General features: G+C 45.7%; 1 protein-coding gene across 1 annotated transcript; it reads left to right on the top strand.

Moving 5' to 3' along the window:
- Window positions 1–13,670: 13,670 nt before the first annotated feature.
- LOC142796202 (zinc finger MYM-type protein 1-like) lies at window positions 13,671–15,247 on the top strand. Its single transcript, XM_075886358.1, has one exon. It carries the CDS (start codon window positions 13,804–13,806, stop codon window positions 15,058–15,060), a length of 1,257 nt encoding a protein of 418 aa, XP_075742473.1. The 5' UTR covers window positions 13,671–13,803; the 3' UTR covers window positions 15,061–15,247.
- The last annotated feature ends 2,856 nt before the right edge of the window (window positions 15,248–18,103 follow it).

Raw genomic sequence — 18,103 nt, 5'->3', positions numbered from 1 at the left:
CTAGAGGCTAGAGGTGTGCGCCGACTGGTCGGCGCGCTGCCGCCGACGACGTTTTTCATCGGTGCAATCGGCGCGCCATTTATGCACCAGTACCGAATTTTCACAGATTTGTCTTTTTCTTTTTCATCTTGATTTATAGCTTCGTTTCACACTTACGTAGCCAGTAAAAAACAGGCTTCTTAGTTATCTTCATCCAGCTTCAGAGACCGAGAGTACCACTATGAACAGCGGCACAAGTTCGGCGGCCGCTGCATGAATTGACATATTGGACAAATTGACAAAAAAATAAATATAATATTGTGTAGTTCTTCACCCAACGCGCTGCATTTGTGCTGCACTGCTACCACTTCATTTCTTCTGTGTATACGCCCTGTTTCGGGCACGATCATAGGCTGCCATCTTGGACTGATAATGATGCCGTTTTACATCCATATGAATATTATATATACGTTGATGGTAGCATCATGGAAGCTTGATGGGAACTTCTGAGAGCTGGTTCAGAGCGTCTCAGTGCTCGCGCTTTACACCCTGGTCTTCCAAAAATTCTCTGCAGGAGAAAACAATGGACAGTTTGCAATAATCTGCTAGACAGCTTTTCTGTAAGGTTAGTTTTTCAAACAAGAGCTCTCGTTCACAGGCTGCTTTTCTCACTCATTTCGTTTTTGCCATTCCTTTTTTTTTGAGATCTTGTGCTCGCGTGCCGTGACTTGTGACTTCTCTGTCATGCAATTTTTTTTTTAATTTTATGGATTCTTTGCTTTTGTCGCAAAGGTTGGTATCACTTCTCGGTAAGGGGAGAGCTGCACGTGATTTAAATGCACCTGGGTAGGGTTCGCATTTATTGTTGACCAAAGCTATAATAATGTGGCACTCGAAATGCCGAAAATCAAAATGACGAACTTTTGGAACGCCGAAATTTAGAACACCGAAAAATGAAAAAGCCGATTATACAAGATACCGAAAGTGTAAAATGTCAAAAAATCAAAACACCTAACTATCCAAACGCTGAAATATCAAAATGTCTGCGTCACCTAGCTATACTGGAAGATGAAGTATCTGGCTAAATTAGAGGTTACACCTGCACACTCGTTCACCCTCATTTCCAGTTGTCCCGTTACATTTATCTCAAGCCTTCATAAAAATAGCAAACTATAAATTTTTCCACCTCCAATCGCACATCAGAGTGATTTCTTGCTTATCGCAAACAGTTTGCTCTGTAAGCAGTGGGATTGTCGCTCCCTTGACGATGCCTTCAAGTCTGGCTTGCTTCCTCTTCATGGTAGTAATAAACCGAAATTGCATGTCTGTCGTAGATCACTTTTTTCGAGATTGTCATGCGAGTACCTTCTACAGGAAGGTCGGTAGTCACTCTGGCGTTGCAGTCTCTTCACTTCTCGCACCTCCAATAGTGCCTAGAATGCACCTTCTTGTCAACAACATAAACATAACCACAACTGCAACAAAGTATTGGTTTTCCTTTTTGGTAACACAACCCGCCACATCTTCGTCCATTTCCCTCAGAATCGGGAGTATTCGCGTGCATGGTTCAAAGAATTTTCGGCGATACGTCTTTTCAGCATTTTGATTTTCTAGCATTCGTCGTTTTAGGTGTTTCGATTCTATGGCATTAAAATTTTTCAGCTTTTTGACATTCGACCTTTTAATAAATCGGCGTCTTGATTTTTGACATTTTGATAGGGACCCAAGCTAATACTCCGTAATAAATCACTTCAGTTAGCCTGAACAAAGCTTAATATGTTCTCTAAATGCTCCTCGCTTCCACACAGCTTGTATTTCATGCTAGGATCCATTGTTAGAAGGTATGAACACGTGCAAGTACACAGATAACTTAGATAAGCCGGAGATAACTAGTGAATAATTTTCTCAGCTAAAACAAAAAAGTAAACAGAAAACTTTCAGTCATTACGCAATGAAAATCACTACTAAATCGACTGTTTATTTGTATTTTACCTGGAACACGTCAATGTCAAACTTACGACCACTTATGAGCAAAAAAAAAAAAAGCTTTTTTTAGCAAAATTTGACGCCAGTTGTCCACACTATTTTGCATTACGTACGTTTAAAATTATTTTTCGCCTACAGGAAAACTACTTGACAATTCGTTAATACAATCTATTTCATGTCACTATTATCTGTCTATGGAAAAAATCTCCAATATGGGCCATATTTCTCTTCCTTAAGGCAGCAATAAACATCCATGAAAGGGTTCGTAAAAATTATTTCAAGTTAAAAGGGCATCCCTGTTATTTGGACAAACTTTTCTTTATTTTAATGCAGGAGTGAGTTAGTGAAAATATTATTGAGAATGTAGAACAGATTTTTTGGCAATACATTTTACAAGTCAAGCTTTCCGAAAACAATTCGCATGCGTCTTACGGTACTGAAAAATGTATGGCAAGAAACATATCAGGGGAAAATCCCTTGCTCTATAAATAGATGATCCTCAGTTTTTTAAAGCTAATCTCTAATGGTCGAGCTCCATGGTTTGGAGAGATGGCGTGGAATAGCCCAGTGATAACACTTGCCACATAAAGCTGTTTGTTTGCTCTAGATTGAGGTATAAAGTTATTTTCACTTGGAGCCCCATGTGGTGTAAATTTTGTCTCAATGTGGACCCAAATTACGATTTTCTTAGGCCGGTATTTTTTTCTCAAAAAAAAAAATTTTAGTCTCCTAAAAATATAGGCATAATATACTCTCCCCAGAGCAAGCATTTTCTTACTCGGGTATTTTATGCATAGCGCAACAACACAAAGAAATAAATCAGGGGCAGCGTCAGGATCATTTTACTGGGGGGGCACTCACGATAACTGAGTTCCTTAAGGGTGAGCAGGGAGGCAGGGAACTTAGCCATTGTGTTGTGACTATGTTCTCTCTTGGGGGGGGGGCAGTGGGGGGCGAGTGAAAATTGAGGGGGGGGGGTAGCTCCAGCTCCCCCGTGCCCACCCTTTGCGCCGCTACTTGGAAAAAATGCAAACAGAAGATTTCGGCAAGTTTTCTGGTTGCTTGTACGACAGAAAAATAGCAGCAATATTGTTCAGCTTTTAACACCTGGCACAAACGATCTTGCTTAACATGAAAACCAAATTCGCCATTAACGAGCAAGGTTATAGTAAATTTTGCAAACAACACTCAGACTACACTCTGCGAAATACGGAAAGATCCCACGTACGGCATAGGTTGGCAAAAAAAAAAAATAGAATTCAGTCAGACTAACTCAATAATCATATATAAAAATATTTTGCTTTGGACTCACTCGGACTGAGACTAACGAAATTTCTCTCTATTTAAACTCACTCAGACTCAGACTCACCGTTGTTTTTGTCCGCCGGATCCACTAATATTTTTCTCAAATATACCCACTTATACTCATACTGATCAAAACGTTCCTCCAGCGGACTTACTTGGACTTATAGACTCGCCAAATGTTTCTAAAACAGACGCATTTGGACTGAAAATGAGCGATATTCGACTTGGTCCGGCTCATACACTAAATGTCGAAGGAGCACCATTAAAAACACATGTGAAAGAATTGTAATTGCCAAGCAACCTAGAAATATATATATATATATATATATATATATATATATATATATATATATATATATATATATATATATATATATATATATATATATATATATATATATATATATATATATATATATATATATATATAGCTTTCAACTTACAAAAACAAGTTTTTCCACTGCCTCTAAATATTAATATAAAAGAGAAACTTGACATTACATGCAATTTCCGCCACAGGCACATGCGCGCTGATGACACTAAATACAATAAGTACCATATGAATTGGCTGCTGTAAATACCTGTGCTATTTTAAATTTGGTGATACTATGCTGGTATATACATTCGCCCACGCTTGTAATTCGGTCATAGTGCGGAATGCTGTAATATAAAATTTTTGTCAGCAGAAAATCTGAGAACCATGACTTGACAGTGTCGCGTTCTTTAAAAAGCCTGTTACCTGTCCCGAGTTTCGTATCAGGTAAGGTGCATTCATGGTTCATTATTCATCTTCCTGCGAAACACTACAAGAAAAACTTGTCTTCATTGGATGCACTGGTGTTAGTGCACATGTACGTGTGGTCCTACATAAGCTGAGTCTTTCGACAATAACTCATCAGTTGCAATACAGCGCCTGTGTTTGCGTCTTTTTAGGTATGCATGATTGTGGTTTATTGTATGCTGCTTCCTCAAAAGGAAAATAATGCCTAGATCGTTAGCTACCTGCTGCAACAAATAAAAAAACAAGATGCAACATTTTTTTTCTTTCAGTGCTCTTCTTTTTACCCCCCCCCCCCCCCCACAAACAGCGACAAACCTCACTTTACAACAACAACTGCAGCTAATGCAACAGCACATACTGCAGCAAACAGAAGCCCAAATGAAACAGTTCTTTGTCGAATTTCAAGACCTGAAGCGATACGTTCATGAAAGCCTCGACAAAGAAACGAAGCGTCGACGTAAGCAGAGCCAACCGCGGTCCCAGGAGTCCGACGCCAAAAGCATGCTTACCTCGGACGCTGAAAGCACACCCACCTCCTCGCATCATGGCAATTAACCGACGCATAGCAAACGAGAATCTCACTATATGGTCCTGGAACTGTCGTTCCCTGCACAACAAGCACGCTACACTCACTCTATACATAAAGGCGGCGCTGGTTCCTCCTGACGTAATCTGCTTGCAAGAGGTGGGAGCCAGGCCTAAAACAGTTTCTGGCTACAAACTGTACATGGATCCAAATACACCTAAGATTGCGACACTCGTCCGGAAAGAATTGGCAGCTACATGCATAACGGCACCGAACGAAGAGACGCAACACCTTATCGTAACGCTCTGGCCAGCGAAGAAAGGACGCCCGAGGCAGGTTATATGTAACATATACAGTCCCCCACAAGACAGAAAAGCAGAATTCAGCAATATCTTCCACTATTTGAACAACAAGCTTCAACCACGCGACCGCTTGATCATCACTGGGGACTTCAACGCTTGGCACACCACATGGGGTTATAGCGCAGACAGACCCAAAGGTACGCGACTTTTAGAAGCGATACAGCGCTACGACTACACACTCCTCACGACACCGGGCATACCGACTCGTATAGGAAACAGTGTCAACAGGAACACCACTCCCGACCTTACCGTAACCAACAATGCCGCGACCATGCGCTGGAGTGTGCTGGACGACAATCTGGGCAACGATCACAATATTGTGCAAATAACATATGAAACAGCTCGACTGCGACGCCCGCTCGGAAAAACCAGACTGACTAACTGGACTAAATATAGAGAGCAACAGGAAGTAGACGGGCCCAAGCCAACAACTATAGCCCAATGGACACCGTACATTAAGGGTCTCTATGACAAGAACACCAAGATATATCAAACAACTACCGACGCACCTGCCATTGACACCCACTTAACACATCTTTGGGAAGCTCGTCGAGGCCTCACGAAACGGTGGCGCCGACAAAAGCTAAATAAGAAACTCAGACTCCGTATAGCGAAAATCACGGAGGAAGTAAACGCATACTCAAAGGAACTTTACAACAACAACTGGCGCACCTTCTGCGACTCCTTAAAAGGCACATTAAGCACGAAAAAGACGTGGAACGTCCTACGGAGTCTTTTGGATCCCTCTGCAACAAGAACCGGAACAAACGCTACCCTTCAACGGCTAGCTGGGGAATTTCAAGGTGATCCGGATCAGTTAATAGAAGAGCTGAAACAACGCTACACAGGAGAACGCAAGCGAAACGTTAGCCCAACACCCAGTCAAGAATACAATGGAGAACCCAACACTGAGCTCGACGCCCCCATAACCTTTGCTGAGGTTTATGCAGCGGCTCAAAGCTTCAAAAGAAATACAGCGCCCGGATTGGATGGCATTACAAATGCCATGGTACGGAACCTCAGCGATGAAGCATTACAAGCCATCACAGACCACTTTAATCAGGAAGTCTGGACACCGAGTGGAAAGATACCTGCAGAATGGACACTGGCACAGGTTGTACTCATACCTAAACCAGGCAAACGGCGAAGCCTTGATCAGCTACGACCAATTTCTTTAACGTCATGCATTGGCAAGCTCTTCGAAAAAGTTATACTCACTCGCCTTGAGCAATACACAGAAGAACGGGGGCTTCTACCAACATCTATGTACGGATTTAGGCGAGGAGTGTCTAACCAGAATATCTTCTTACTGCTCAAAGAGGAAGTGCTTAACCCAGCGCCAGGTAGTCTCAACAATCTACTCGTTGCACTCGACATCGAAAAAGCATTTGATAATATTGCGCACTCTACCATACTAGACGGTCTTGCAGCCATAGGATGCGGACAACGCATATTCAACTATGCCTCTGATTTTCTTGGAAATCGCAAGGCGCAGATTGGCATAGCTGGTGCCAAATCATCACCATACGACCTCCCACTGAAAGGCACACCTCAGGGCTCCATCTTGTCTCCATTTTTATTCAATATCGGCCTCCGGAAACTAGTCCTCCAGCTGGAGACTGTACCAAACCTTGGCTGTGCCTTTTACGCGGACGATATTACGCTATGGGCAACAAAGGGCTCCTATGGAGAACGACAAGATGTACTGCAAACCGCTATAGACATGATTCAAGGCTACCTCACTGCTGCAGGCATGTCGTGCGCACCTAGCAAATCGGAATATTTGCAAATAAGACCCCCACGCACTCGGTCCAACCGTGCACCCGCGCTGCAGCTAGAAATTGCCGGACAGATCATCAACAGGACCCCAGTAGCTCGAATATTAGGCATGCACGTGCAAGAAAACAACAGCGTAAAGACTGCAATAGGCAAACTCAAACACACCGTAAAGAGTATTGCATCCCTTATAGCTAGAATTGCGCGAAGTAATGATGGGATGACAGAGGCCGACACGGTACGCCTTGTACAGGCCTTCGTTCTCAGCCGAGTCACGTTCGCTCTTCCCTTTCAATCAACACGCAAGCCCGAAATAGAGCAGATTGACAGACTCATCAGAATTGCGTACAAAGCAGCATTGCGACTTCCGAACAGCACAAGCACAGAAAAACTCATGGGACTCGGCATGCATAATACGTATGAAGAATTGGCCGCCGCCACGCTAATCGCACTGCGAGAACGACTCACCACTACGCTCCAGGGAAGAACACTGCTACAGAGGCTGGGATACCCTCTCACCCCTCAATACTGTGGCGATGAGACAGTCATTGTACCCAAGCAAATACGTGATCAAATAATCGTGGAACCAGTTCCAAAAAACATGCACCCGCTCTACAACAAAAAGCGCCGTCAAGCGCGAGCACGAAAACTCCTGCAGAGAAGTAGCGATCCAGACGCTTACTTTACCGACGTCAGTCTTTATCCCGCGCCACCACAAGGCTCCAGAAAACAAGTATATGCATTGGCAGTGACTAACCAAAGCAAAGTCGTGGCCTGCGCGTCCCTACGCACCAGATCAAGTGCCACCGCAGCAGGGGCGGCGCCAGGGGGGGGGGGGGCAAGGGTGGGCTGGAGCCCCCCCCAAAATTCTTGCCTGCCCCCCCTATGCCCACCCAAGTGCCCGGAAGCATATATTGAAAACCTAGTAGGAGCAGAGCTAGCAACCGACGGCGAGAGCTGATTGGCTACTTGCGCCGAGGGACGCTCTGACGTCACACCATAGCAACGGTGACGGTGCCGCTCCGGACCTTGGCCGCGCGGGCTTTTCCGTCGAGAAGCTGGGCTGCACGACCATATCGAATCAAGCCATACGCAATTCGATGTGGCAATTCGATATGGAGGCTGCTTGCTCGCTCGTTTCAGCGATCGCTTTCCAGACTACAGTATAGGCAGTGGAACCCAGAGCGCACCAGCGGCACGGCCTTGTTTAAGCTTAAACCGCGTAGGCCGCTGCACAAAAGCACGCAGAATGGTGGTTTGGTGTGAAGGGGAGAAAGATTCGTTCTGCCAGCCTCAAGGACCCCACAACCCGCGAAAGACTTAAAAAATGCTGGCCGTGGACAGCGGGAAGGAAAAGCGCACGTGGCCGTTCGGAGCAAAAAAAGTTAACCTCTGAAACAAAATTGTCATGCAAAACAAGAAAATGAACAAACCTATCAACTACATTTTAGAGAAACAATACTTCCAACTGTTCATCTCCTCTTGCTCAAGTTCGCGGATATTTATTTGTGAGATAGAAATGTGGTGTTTGAAGGGTCACAGCTTATGTACAACGCTGTATACCAGTTTCCTTTATTTCACGAGTTACACGTGGCATGATTGGGTGGCAAATCGGCCAAAGTGCGTGTATGCAGGCTCTGCGCAGTTCCGATTAAAGTTGATATAGGTGACATAAAGGCACGTGCTGGCTCCGGAGACTGCGCCGTGCGCATTATTGCAAAACTGTGCGCGATGGGAAACGCCTGCAATGCATTGTAAGCATTAATTAATACGTATTATTTTATTATTATTTGCTGTTCGATAAAATAACTTAACGGGCGCTTTAGAGCATGTGGACCAAACTAGGTGATATAATAAAGGCACATGCTGGCTGCAGATACTGCGCGTACTTAACAAAGCAGCTCTCCGCGCGATGGGAGGCACCTTCAATGCACTATGAGCTACATCGACCAGACAGGGCGCTGCCTCAATGACCGACTCAGGGAACACGAAAGAAATCTTAACAATAACGAGAGAAGTCATCTTGTTGACCACTGCGCGGCGTGCTCGAATTGTGAACCACGGTTCCGCTGCGCAAAAATCCTTGGCAGAAGTAGGCAAAAAACGGCCCGTGAAACCTTAGAAGCGTTTTTCATTATAAAAGCAGGTGAGGATTGTGTCAGCGACACTTCCATTGCGCTGTACAAAGCCGAAATTCAATTTCTGACGCGCCTTGTTTGAACGTTTTTTCTGTTTCCTGTTCTAAGGATCGCTGTGACGATGCGCCTGCGCAGCTTGCTGGTATATATACTTGTTGATCTGCGTTCAATAAATCAGTTGTTAGTTTGCGCCTGTGCTCGTCTCTTCTTCCCTTGTGTTGTGTGGTAGCGCTTTTACGATGTATTCCATGGCTTTAATTACAGCCCGTTATTTCGGTACCGAATGTTGCTGATAGGGTTTTTTTAATACAATTCAAAAAAGTTTGTGAACGGCGCAGCAATTTTTCGGCGCAAAATTGCGTAATGCTCTGGGAAAAGCTAGGAATACATTCCTAATTAAGGCAACTTTATTCACTAAACAATGCGCGTCGGATGCGATAGGAGATAGCTATGAGCTTTAAGTACAGCCTATGAGCTTTAAGTACTATGAGCTTTAAGTGCGATGAGCTTTAAGTACAGCCATTGTATTGCGATGCGTAATTTTGGCGATTACATGAAGTTTCTTGATAGAGTTCAAATAACTCCATGAACGGCCCAGCATTTTATTGTTTTTTGCAATGCCCTGGAGAAGTGTAGGAATGCATTCCTAATTAAGGCAACTTTATTCACTAAATAACGGCGCGCGTAGCGCTCATGGTTTGGCAAGGTTCTCCAGTAGTCATCGGCGGTCCAGCGCAAAACGAGAAGCGCCGCGAGAGAGAGAGCGGTTCGGGCGGCCAAACGCGCGCAGCGCGAAAGCCAAAACCGCGTACGAAGCAGCGGTAACGGTGGCGCGGCCAAAGCGGCCAAGATCCGAACCGGCGCCGGCGCCGTTGCTATGGCGTGACATCACAGCGTCCCTCGGCTCAAGTAGCCAATCAGCTCTCGCCGCCAGTTGCTAGCTCTGCTCCTACTAGGTTTTCAATATATGCTGCCCGGAAAGCTTACCCAAGGGATGCGGTATCAAAATAAAGTATCAAATTATTGGAAATTTCTGATCACAGGCTATTACCCTCTCGCCTGTGATAAACAGGCACTTGAAATACAGTGCGAACAGGCACGATAAGAAAAGAAATGGCTCTGACTGATAGTAGATTGAAACAAGAAAGTCCACAGTTTGTAGTTTGCTCTGCTTGTGTGAAGCAACAAGCTCGTGCGAGATCCTCTTTTCGAGGTGCGCCTTCCCCTCACACACCACCACCGCAGAGAATAAGCTTCGCCCTGCTGGGGCAACGAGCGCTGGGGAACCTTAGACAGGGTGCACGTGCAGTGGCGTAGCCAGGGGGTGGCACATTAGGCCTGTGACCCCCCTCCCTCCAAAAATGCCATCGCATACAGGGCACAAAACAAAACGACGCTCGACCACGTCTGCCTGGCCAGCCCCAACTTCGGATCCAGGTAGTATCCCCCCCCCCTCACCTTAAACAAATTTCTGCCTGCGTGCCTGCGCACGTGTGGCCATAAGCAGGCTAGAACACAGGAGCAGCAAGCAGCGTGGGCTCAAAACCGTAGACGTTCATATACGGAGCCGGTTTCGATACCTTTTCATGTGAAGTTTAACCTTGGACATAGGGAGATCCCAGCCGCCCACGTACGTTTCTTTGCATATTCTGCAGGTGCAGTTGGGAGTACAATGGAACGCCAGAGCGTGCGTACGCCGGCGGCTGGGGGTCCCTGGCACTAAATCTAGAACACACAACACGCGGATATGCGTGTCGTCTTTAGGCGATGCCAAAGTGGCACGTAAAAAAAAACAAAACTGGACAAACTGCCGTGGTATTCCATTCGTTTGCTAGCTCTCGCGGTGTAAGACACACACTTTTTTCTAATTTTCTTACTCTGTGCTCGCTCCCAAGCAGTGTTCGTGTCACGCATAGGCATACGCAGGGTTCCCCTTCAGGAGGGGCGAAGGTTCGTCGCAGTGCCACCCCTCCCTCTTATGTCAATGCATGGGGCTGACTTGGCGCTCCCCCCCAGTCGCAGCCTCTATTATATCAATGTGCAGACCTGACTGCGCCCCCCCTGCCCCCCGTCGTGAGAGAGAAGACTCGAGAAGTTTGTCCGGCTACGTCAACGCTTCTCTGCCGGAAAAAGCGTACAGCCTCCGCTCCCTTTGGTTCCCGCGTCCCGCGTATACTTGTGAAGCGCGCGCTGCACGTGAAACAGCCCTCGTTCCGCCATGTCAACGCGACAAAGAGGAGGGAATCATAGCTGTGTCGTCAACTGTGACAATGGCCATGTAAACACGAAGGGGTCGACTTCAACATTCCCAAACAGAAAAAGCAGGCGACAAGCATAGATCGCAACAGTGCGCCGAGACAAGTAAATTTTTTTATAAAAATGAGCACGTGCACGATGCATTTAACCTGACAGGAGTTTATTCCTGCGTCACCACTCCTCTAAGCTTTTGAGTTACATGGAGATACATATCTGCATCTTAAAAGCGCAAATTGCCATATTACTTTCAACTTGCATCTTTTCAGCACTGTCAAAAAATTGCGAAGACATGTTTATGCTGCTACTGTTATTCGATATTGTAGTAGTTGAAGTTGTGTACACATGTGGTATTTGTGATGTGTGATTATATATTTTTTGTATCTAAGCAGCGCCGATGGAAGAATGTGGTTGCCAAAAGCTTCGACAATGATTTGTAGCAGCCATTTTGTGGAAAACTGCAAAGTGACTCAAGCGAGCACACTTCTTATGTACTGACGATAGTTCCAGCGGCTTACAGGAAACGGGCATCTCACGCAGAAACGGCGCAGAGGTATGATAAGCAGCGAAGCGCATAACTGACTATGCATTTTAAAGCATTCTCTTTAGACTGTTGATTCCAAAATTTACGCTCAGCGAAAATTTGTTCCGCGCACGTGCAATTATCAAGTAAAGCTAGAATAAAAGGGTATTTATCATAAACGTGACCCCTTCATACCACCACGTTTTAAGGGTAAGATTGGAACGCGGTTAGTAACAAGGACATTTGTCTATGCAACAAGCGCGCCCGCCCTGTCTATGTGTTTTCTTCATTTGCAGTATGGTCGTGATTTTGGCGCGAAATTGACTATTTAATTGAGACATGTACTAACTAGCCTAACAACGAGTACAACAAGCGCATTGCTCTTTGGATACCTTTCATTAAATGTAATAATGATTCAAGCAACGGACTACGCACAATGTTTGATAAATAAATTTCCATACATAGCTATCTCCGTGCAGTTCTCGTATGACATATTTCTGTGCACACCAGATGGTCGCAATCGCTAGTTTTTTTTAATGAGGCATTTTGCCATCGCACATGTTTTTATAGAGTTTGATTATGGCGTTGTCTGCTACCACTTGCTCCGCATCTGCTACATGGCTGAGCAGATCGCTGACCTTTCACCAAATTGCTGCCACGAAAAAAATCTTAAATTGCGGCGATCTTAAACGCGACAAAAGCGTGTACATCCTAACCGCGCGCGAGGCGAAACTCTCAAAAACACGTGCAGAACGCGTGTAGCGTGGGAGCAAAGGAACAGGTTTTTTAAAGACAGGTTGAAGGGAACATCGGAGAGGTCAACGTTCTTGTAACGAGTTTTGCCCCCCCCCCCCCCATTCAACGGCAGCGGCCGATCCCGCAGCGCCCTCTACGGCGTGGGTCTCCCCTGCCATCCCTCCAACGTTCAGTCTACATTGGCTTGTCTCAGTATGTCACAGAAAAGGTCTATTGCCGACTTTTTTTCGCCTTCGAGCAAGCGGGCCAAGCAAACAGCTGTCTCCCCCGAGCTTTTTGCTTCCACAGCAGAAGATTCGGAGACGTTTCAGGAACAAGAAAATGCTCAGTGCTTTGTTTCAATTCCGCTTGAAGAGACTGTGCGTAGCATCGCGTCTGACGATGCTTGCCCGTCCTCGTCAGGGCACATGGACCGCGAATGTGATGACCTTTCCGCATCGTGTGCAGCAAGACATCAACCTGATTCTGCGACAGAATTCACCGCCTCTGATGTGGATGTCGACCACGCAGGCCAGTTGGACATTTCGAAATTCAAGACAGAGCAACCCACACAGCCAATACTGAACCCATTTCCATCTATGAAGTACGGCAAATTGAGCAGGAGCTTCAACTCAAACTGGTACCGCCTATTTCCTTGGTTGGAGTACAGCGCGCAGGCTGACGCAGCTTTCTGTTTGCCTTGCAGAATGTTTTCAACTGGTGACAATGAGAAATCTGCATTTGTCAATGGTGGATACAGTAATTGGAAAAATGCCCTAGAAAGAGACGGTGGCTTCAGGAAGCACGAAAACTCACTCGTGCATAAGACTTGCCAGGCATCGTGGGTTTCCTTCACGCAGATGAAGGCGGGAGGACAAAGCAGGTCGGTTGCAACACATCTCAGCGACGCGTACTCCAGGGAGGTGCAGGAAAATCGCCTCTATATAGCAAGAGTTGCCGATATATTGCGATTTACTGCCGTTCAGGGAATCTCTCAGAGGGGCCACGATGAAAGTGCCAGAAGTGAAAACAAAGGAAACTTCGCTGAGCTCTTGAACTTGTTTGCTAAATATGACGACATTATAGGAAAGAAACTGAATGGTGGAGCAGTGAATGCGAAGTACGTTCATCACTCGATACAAGACCAGATCCTCGAAATTCTCAGCCACATCACATTAACAAGTATAAAGGAAGAGACGAAAAGCTCCCAGTGCTTTGCACTTATCGTCGATGAAACCAAGAATCTAAGTAAGACGGAACAGTTGTCAGTGGTAGTAAGGTACTACCTCAATGGGGCTGTCTTTGAGAGGTTCCTTGGATTCCGCAACGCTGAGGAATTGGATGCTAAGTCGCTCCTGAGCTACGTCAAGGAAACGCTGAATCGCTGCGGCATTGATTCTCAACTGTGCATTGCTCAAACATACGATGGTGCAAGTGTCATGAGCGGTACGTCACGAGGCGTCCAGGCACTATTCAGACAGGAAGTGCCGCAGGCAGTGTACGTACACTGCATGAACCACCGTCTCAATCTTGTCATCGTAGATGTCTGCAAGGCGATAAAACCGGTGAGGGATTTTTTCTCTCTTTTGGAAAGCCTTTATGTATTCCTAAGTGGATCTACAGTTCACTCCCTCTATGTAGATGTTCAAAAGAGGTTGTCTTTGCCTGTGACAGAGCTGCAGCGCATCAGCGATACACGATGGGCCTGCCAGATAACGGCTTGCACAGCTGCCATGAAAAGCTTTCCTGCCATTCTTGTATGCCTCAGCGAAGTCATCGCTACAAACAGCAGGCGGGCAACGGAAGCCGGGGGTATGCTGGAGCAAATGAACTTCTCTTTTCTTTTCCATTTAAGGCTATTCACCAAGCTACTCAGCCGCCTTAAGGTTTTTTCGGACATATTACAAAGTAAAGACTGCAACCTTAGTCAGGCATGCCTCATGGCGCACACTGTCATTGACGAGTTATCCGAAATCAGAAATTCGCAGAGCGCGTTTGGCACTGTGTGGGAGCAAACCTGCACTATTTCTGAGGAGAACGGGGTCCCCCAAAGGGAAAAGCAGAGAACGAAGCGCCTTCCGCTCCATTTAGAGCAGTTTGTATTAAGTGAAGGACGGCCCGTTGAAGAAGAGTCTCCAGATTCAAAAGAAACTTTCAGAGTCAAAGTTTTTCTGCCCGTTTTGGACCACCTCATTGTGGAACTGACTAGGCGATTTGCGGAAAATAATGACGTACTCTGCGGAGTCAGCGCCGTACACCCTCAAAGTGAGAATTTTATGGACGTCTCTTTGCTCAAGCCTTTCGCTGAGCACTATGCATGCGACATCAACAGCGTTGAAGTTGAATGCAAGTTGGTAATTAAACTTCTTCAGCGCATCGAAGCTGAAAGGAAGTGCAAGATAGAAACATTGCTGCAATTGGTCACCGTCTTGGAAGAGTATAAGTTAGCCTTTCACGAACTGCACAAGCTAAGTGTTATCGCCGTGACGATACCGGCATCATCATCTTCTTGCGAGCGCACATTTTCGTGCCTTCGAAGACTGAAGACTTATCTTCGCAGCAAAATGACTAACAACCGTCTGAGCGACCTAGCTGTGCTTGCGGTAGAACGGTCTCTAGCCAATAAGATAGACCTTCAGCGTGTTGTTGACATGTTCGATGCTGCACACAATAATCGGCGTATACGTCTGCACTAGTATGCCGGTAAATGAAACTCTATAGTACCTTTGCGGCACTTTCATGGGAAAAATGTTCGGGCATGGAAACCCGCTTCGCCATCGAATAATTCCGGCCGTTTTTCCTCGCTTTCAAACAAACTGCAAAAGGTGCCCCGCTTGTCTGAGGCCACGTCGGTGCCCCGCTTGTGTGGTGAACAGTGCCTATAGTAGGAGAGCTGACACGTTTGTGAAAACTGGTGTACTGTTTAGTCAGATGTGAAATGACTTACCTGCCTATGCGTGATCCAGTTTTACAAATCTATGCCCTTCATTTGTTTATTCTTTTGCTACATTGCTTCTTTTTTCTTTTCCCATTTCCAACGTTTAGCAACACCAGCAGGTGCAAGAACAGCCTTTTAACATTTTGTAATCTGGCGCATCATTACGAAACTTGGAATTGATATGAACATTACTTAGTGGTGTTAGTTATCTCTGATGCTCTGAAATGACTCTTTCGAAGCTATATTGTGATCTAGTTAACACGTGTTATTTTGTTGCTGCTGGTTACCAAGCTTAATTTCTTTTATTTGGTACTGCATTTTGTATATCGGTTGTTTGACAAACTGTATCAATTTTCATTTTACTAGCAATACAACTGCTGTGTAAACATGCTAAATATTAAGTTGTATCCTACTGCGTTGCTCGAATATTTTACTTACACTGGTGTGTTTAGAACCTGGGCCTTTAGCCCAGCCAAACGGTTTCAGCCACCGACTAATTGGTGTCCTCTTGTGTTTTCGGAAGATTGTGGGGAAAGATTGTGGTATTTCGTGACTCAGCAGCACTTGCGTGCAGCAAATGAAGCAGTTGCAGGTGAGCTAATAGATAGCTATCCTTGGCGAGATTGCAGTGAACTGCGCATAGCAGTAGATACAGCTACAGTGTACTAGACAGCAAAGACAGCGAAGCAGCATAGCGGCGTCAAACCGGTCGACGCTGATGACGTAGCTGATGTCGTGACACGCAGGCTTGACAAGTTCTAGGAGGCGTTGCTTCGGCTCGACTTCTCCCAGAGGCTTGGCTGGCTACCTCCGACTACATCACAGCTGCGCCCATTTTCTCAAGTTGCTATCGTTCTGGTAATATTATCAAGGAAGCTATAGATCAGCTGTTTTTCGCCCAGCTAATCCCATTCTAACCCGTATAAAGCTAGCGCCTAGGTGATTTCTTTTGTAAGAGTGTAAGAGTTGATTTAGATCAAGAGAAAATCTTTCAGATAATATATTACGTTGAACTCACCTAAGCAGAACAATACGCATGTTTATTGACGTGTTGAGCTACTGAACGAAGCGTAGGTGACATGTAACAGGACATATCGTAGACTTCCATCGAAGAAGTTGGGCGTTTATAAAAGAAGAAAAGGGGAAGAGAGTAAGACAGTGAAAATACAACGCATAAGCTCCCCACTTGCTTGCCCCCCTGGAGGAACTCACTTTTCGTGGTTGCCCCCCCCCCCCCCCCCCCCAGTGAAAACATCCTGGCGCCGCCCCTGCACCGCAGAGGCAGCAGCCATAGCCTTGGCAATCAGAGAAGTCGAAAGAAGGGGGCGCTCAGCGTATATTTTGACAGACTCACAAGCTGCATGTCCCTTATACCTTAGAGGCACACTTCCAAGATGGTCACTCCCACAAGCAAAAAATGTCCTAGATCACCTTTCTTGGGCAAGAATACAAAAAAAATCTAGCTAAACGAGAAAACTAAAAGAAATAAACAACCGATAATCCAACCACCGATTGTCACCACAGCTGCGGAAGGAAGGAAAAACGTAATCCGTGACCTCTGCACCAGCGGCTACACAGAGGCATTTATTCGCAGAACACTGTGTATAAGAAAAGACGCGAGAAACACGACACCAATGGCACTGCACCGACGCCCCATGTCGACCCAACTTGAGTGCAGGGAACAGCGAACGGAGCACAATGGCAGAACACTGCGACACCACTCGCAACATGTTTGCCCCATACCAGTCCCGAAGGCACGGTGTAGAGCTCAGTTGCGTTTTGTAGTCTTTCTGCATTCCATGAAGAGCACAAAGAGCGTGAAAGATTGGGTACGAGAAACTTGAGCGTGGAAAACGACTTTGCCATCAAGCCTTTTGCAGTCTGGGCTGGAAAAACGCAATGTTGGGTGAGGGACGACAGGAAGTTCTTACGCGCTTCAAAGATGACTATGAATGGAAAAGTGTTTAAATGGGAATAAAAAAAATCTACAAAAACACGGGCATTGCTATGTTGTGTCGGTACAACAGAACTGCAGGCCGTTTGGAAAAAGATGGCAGCAATATCTCGTAAAGAGACCCGAGAATTAAAAGCCTCTCTGATTGCCGAGAGGTAAAAGAATTCTTCGACCACGTTTCAGCTTGAACAAATTTATTTCCGCGAGTGATGAACGATCACGTACGGCATGAATGGTGCGTTTCTGCCTCCTTCCTTCTTGAAGTATGGCCGCGAGAATTTTCATGGCACCCTAAATTACGCAGCCGCTGTTTAATTGGTAGCAAATGACATGACAAAAGCCCATGGTCTGTGTCATCGTACATTTTAACAAAACTTGAAATCCAGCCAGATGGCGCATTGCTATGGGGAAATTTTTAGCGCAAACTAATGCTTCCTCACTACGTTCACAAGCGCCCATCCTGTCTCTGTCGTTCTTCTTAACGTCTTGTTTAGTGCTCACAACTTTCCGAATCGCCACATCTATTCAAGAAAACACTGAAGTGGCATCTGAGGGCACAAGCAGTTCAACGCAATAGAGAGAGAAAACGAGTGCTCGATTGCTCACGAATCGTGCTGCTTTCTCGTCTTCGAAGCCACATTAATAATGAATCTGGAGCTTAGCACTTCTCCGTTGATTAGGTACATAATCATAGATCATGCTCAGTGTAGATTCCGATGTCACGTAATAAAGGTGACCTGGAGTGGCACATGTGTCACGACAAGCTGCAGAACCCAATTCCATGCCTTCATGCCGTCATGCTCGTTTAATACAAACGTTTGTAGATTGGATTACAGAAACAACATTA

Source organism: Rhipicephalus microplus, chromosome 2 (genome assembly GCF_043290135.1).
Source record: "Rhipicephalus microplus isolate Deutch F79 chromosome 2, USDA_Rmic, whole genome shotgun sequence".
Lineage (NCBI taxonomy): Eukaryota > Metazoa > Arthropoda > Arachnida > Ixodida > Ixodidae > Rhipicephalus > Rhipicephalus microplus.
The sequence above is the reverse complement of the archived record's forward strand: the minus strand, read 5'-3'. Positions and strand labels throughout refer to the sequence as shown.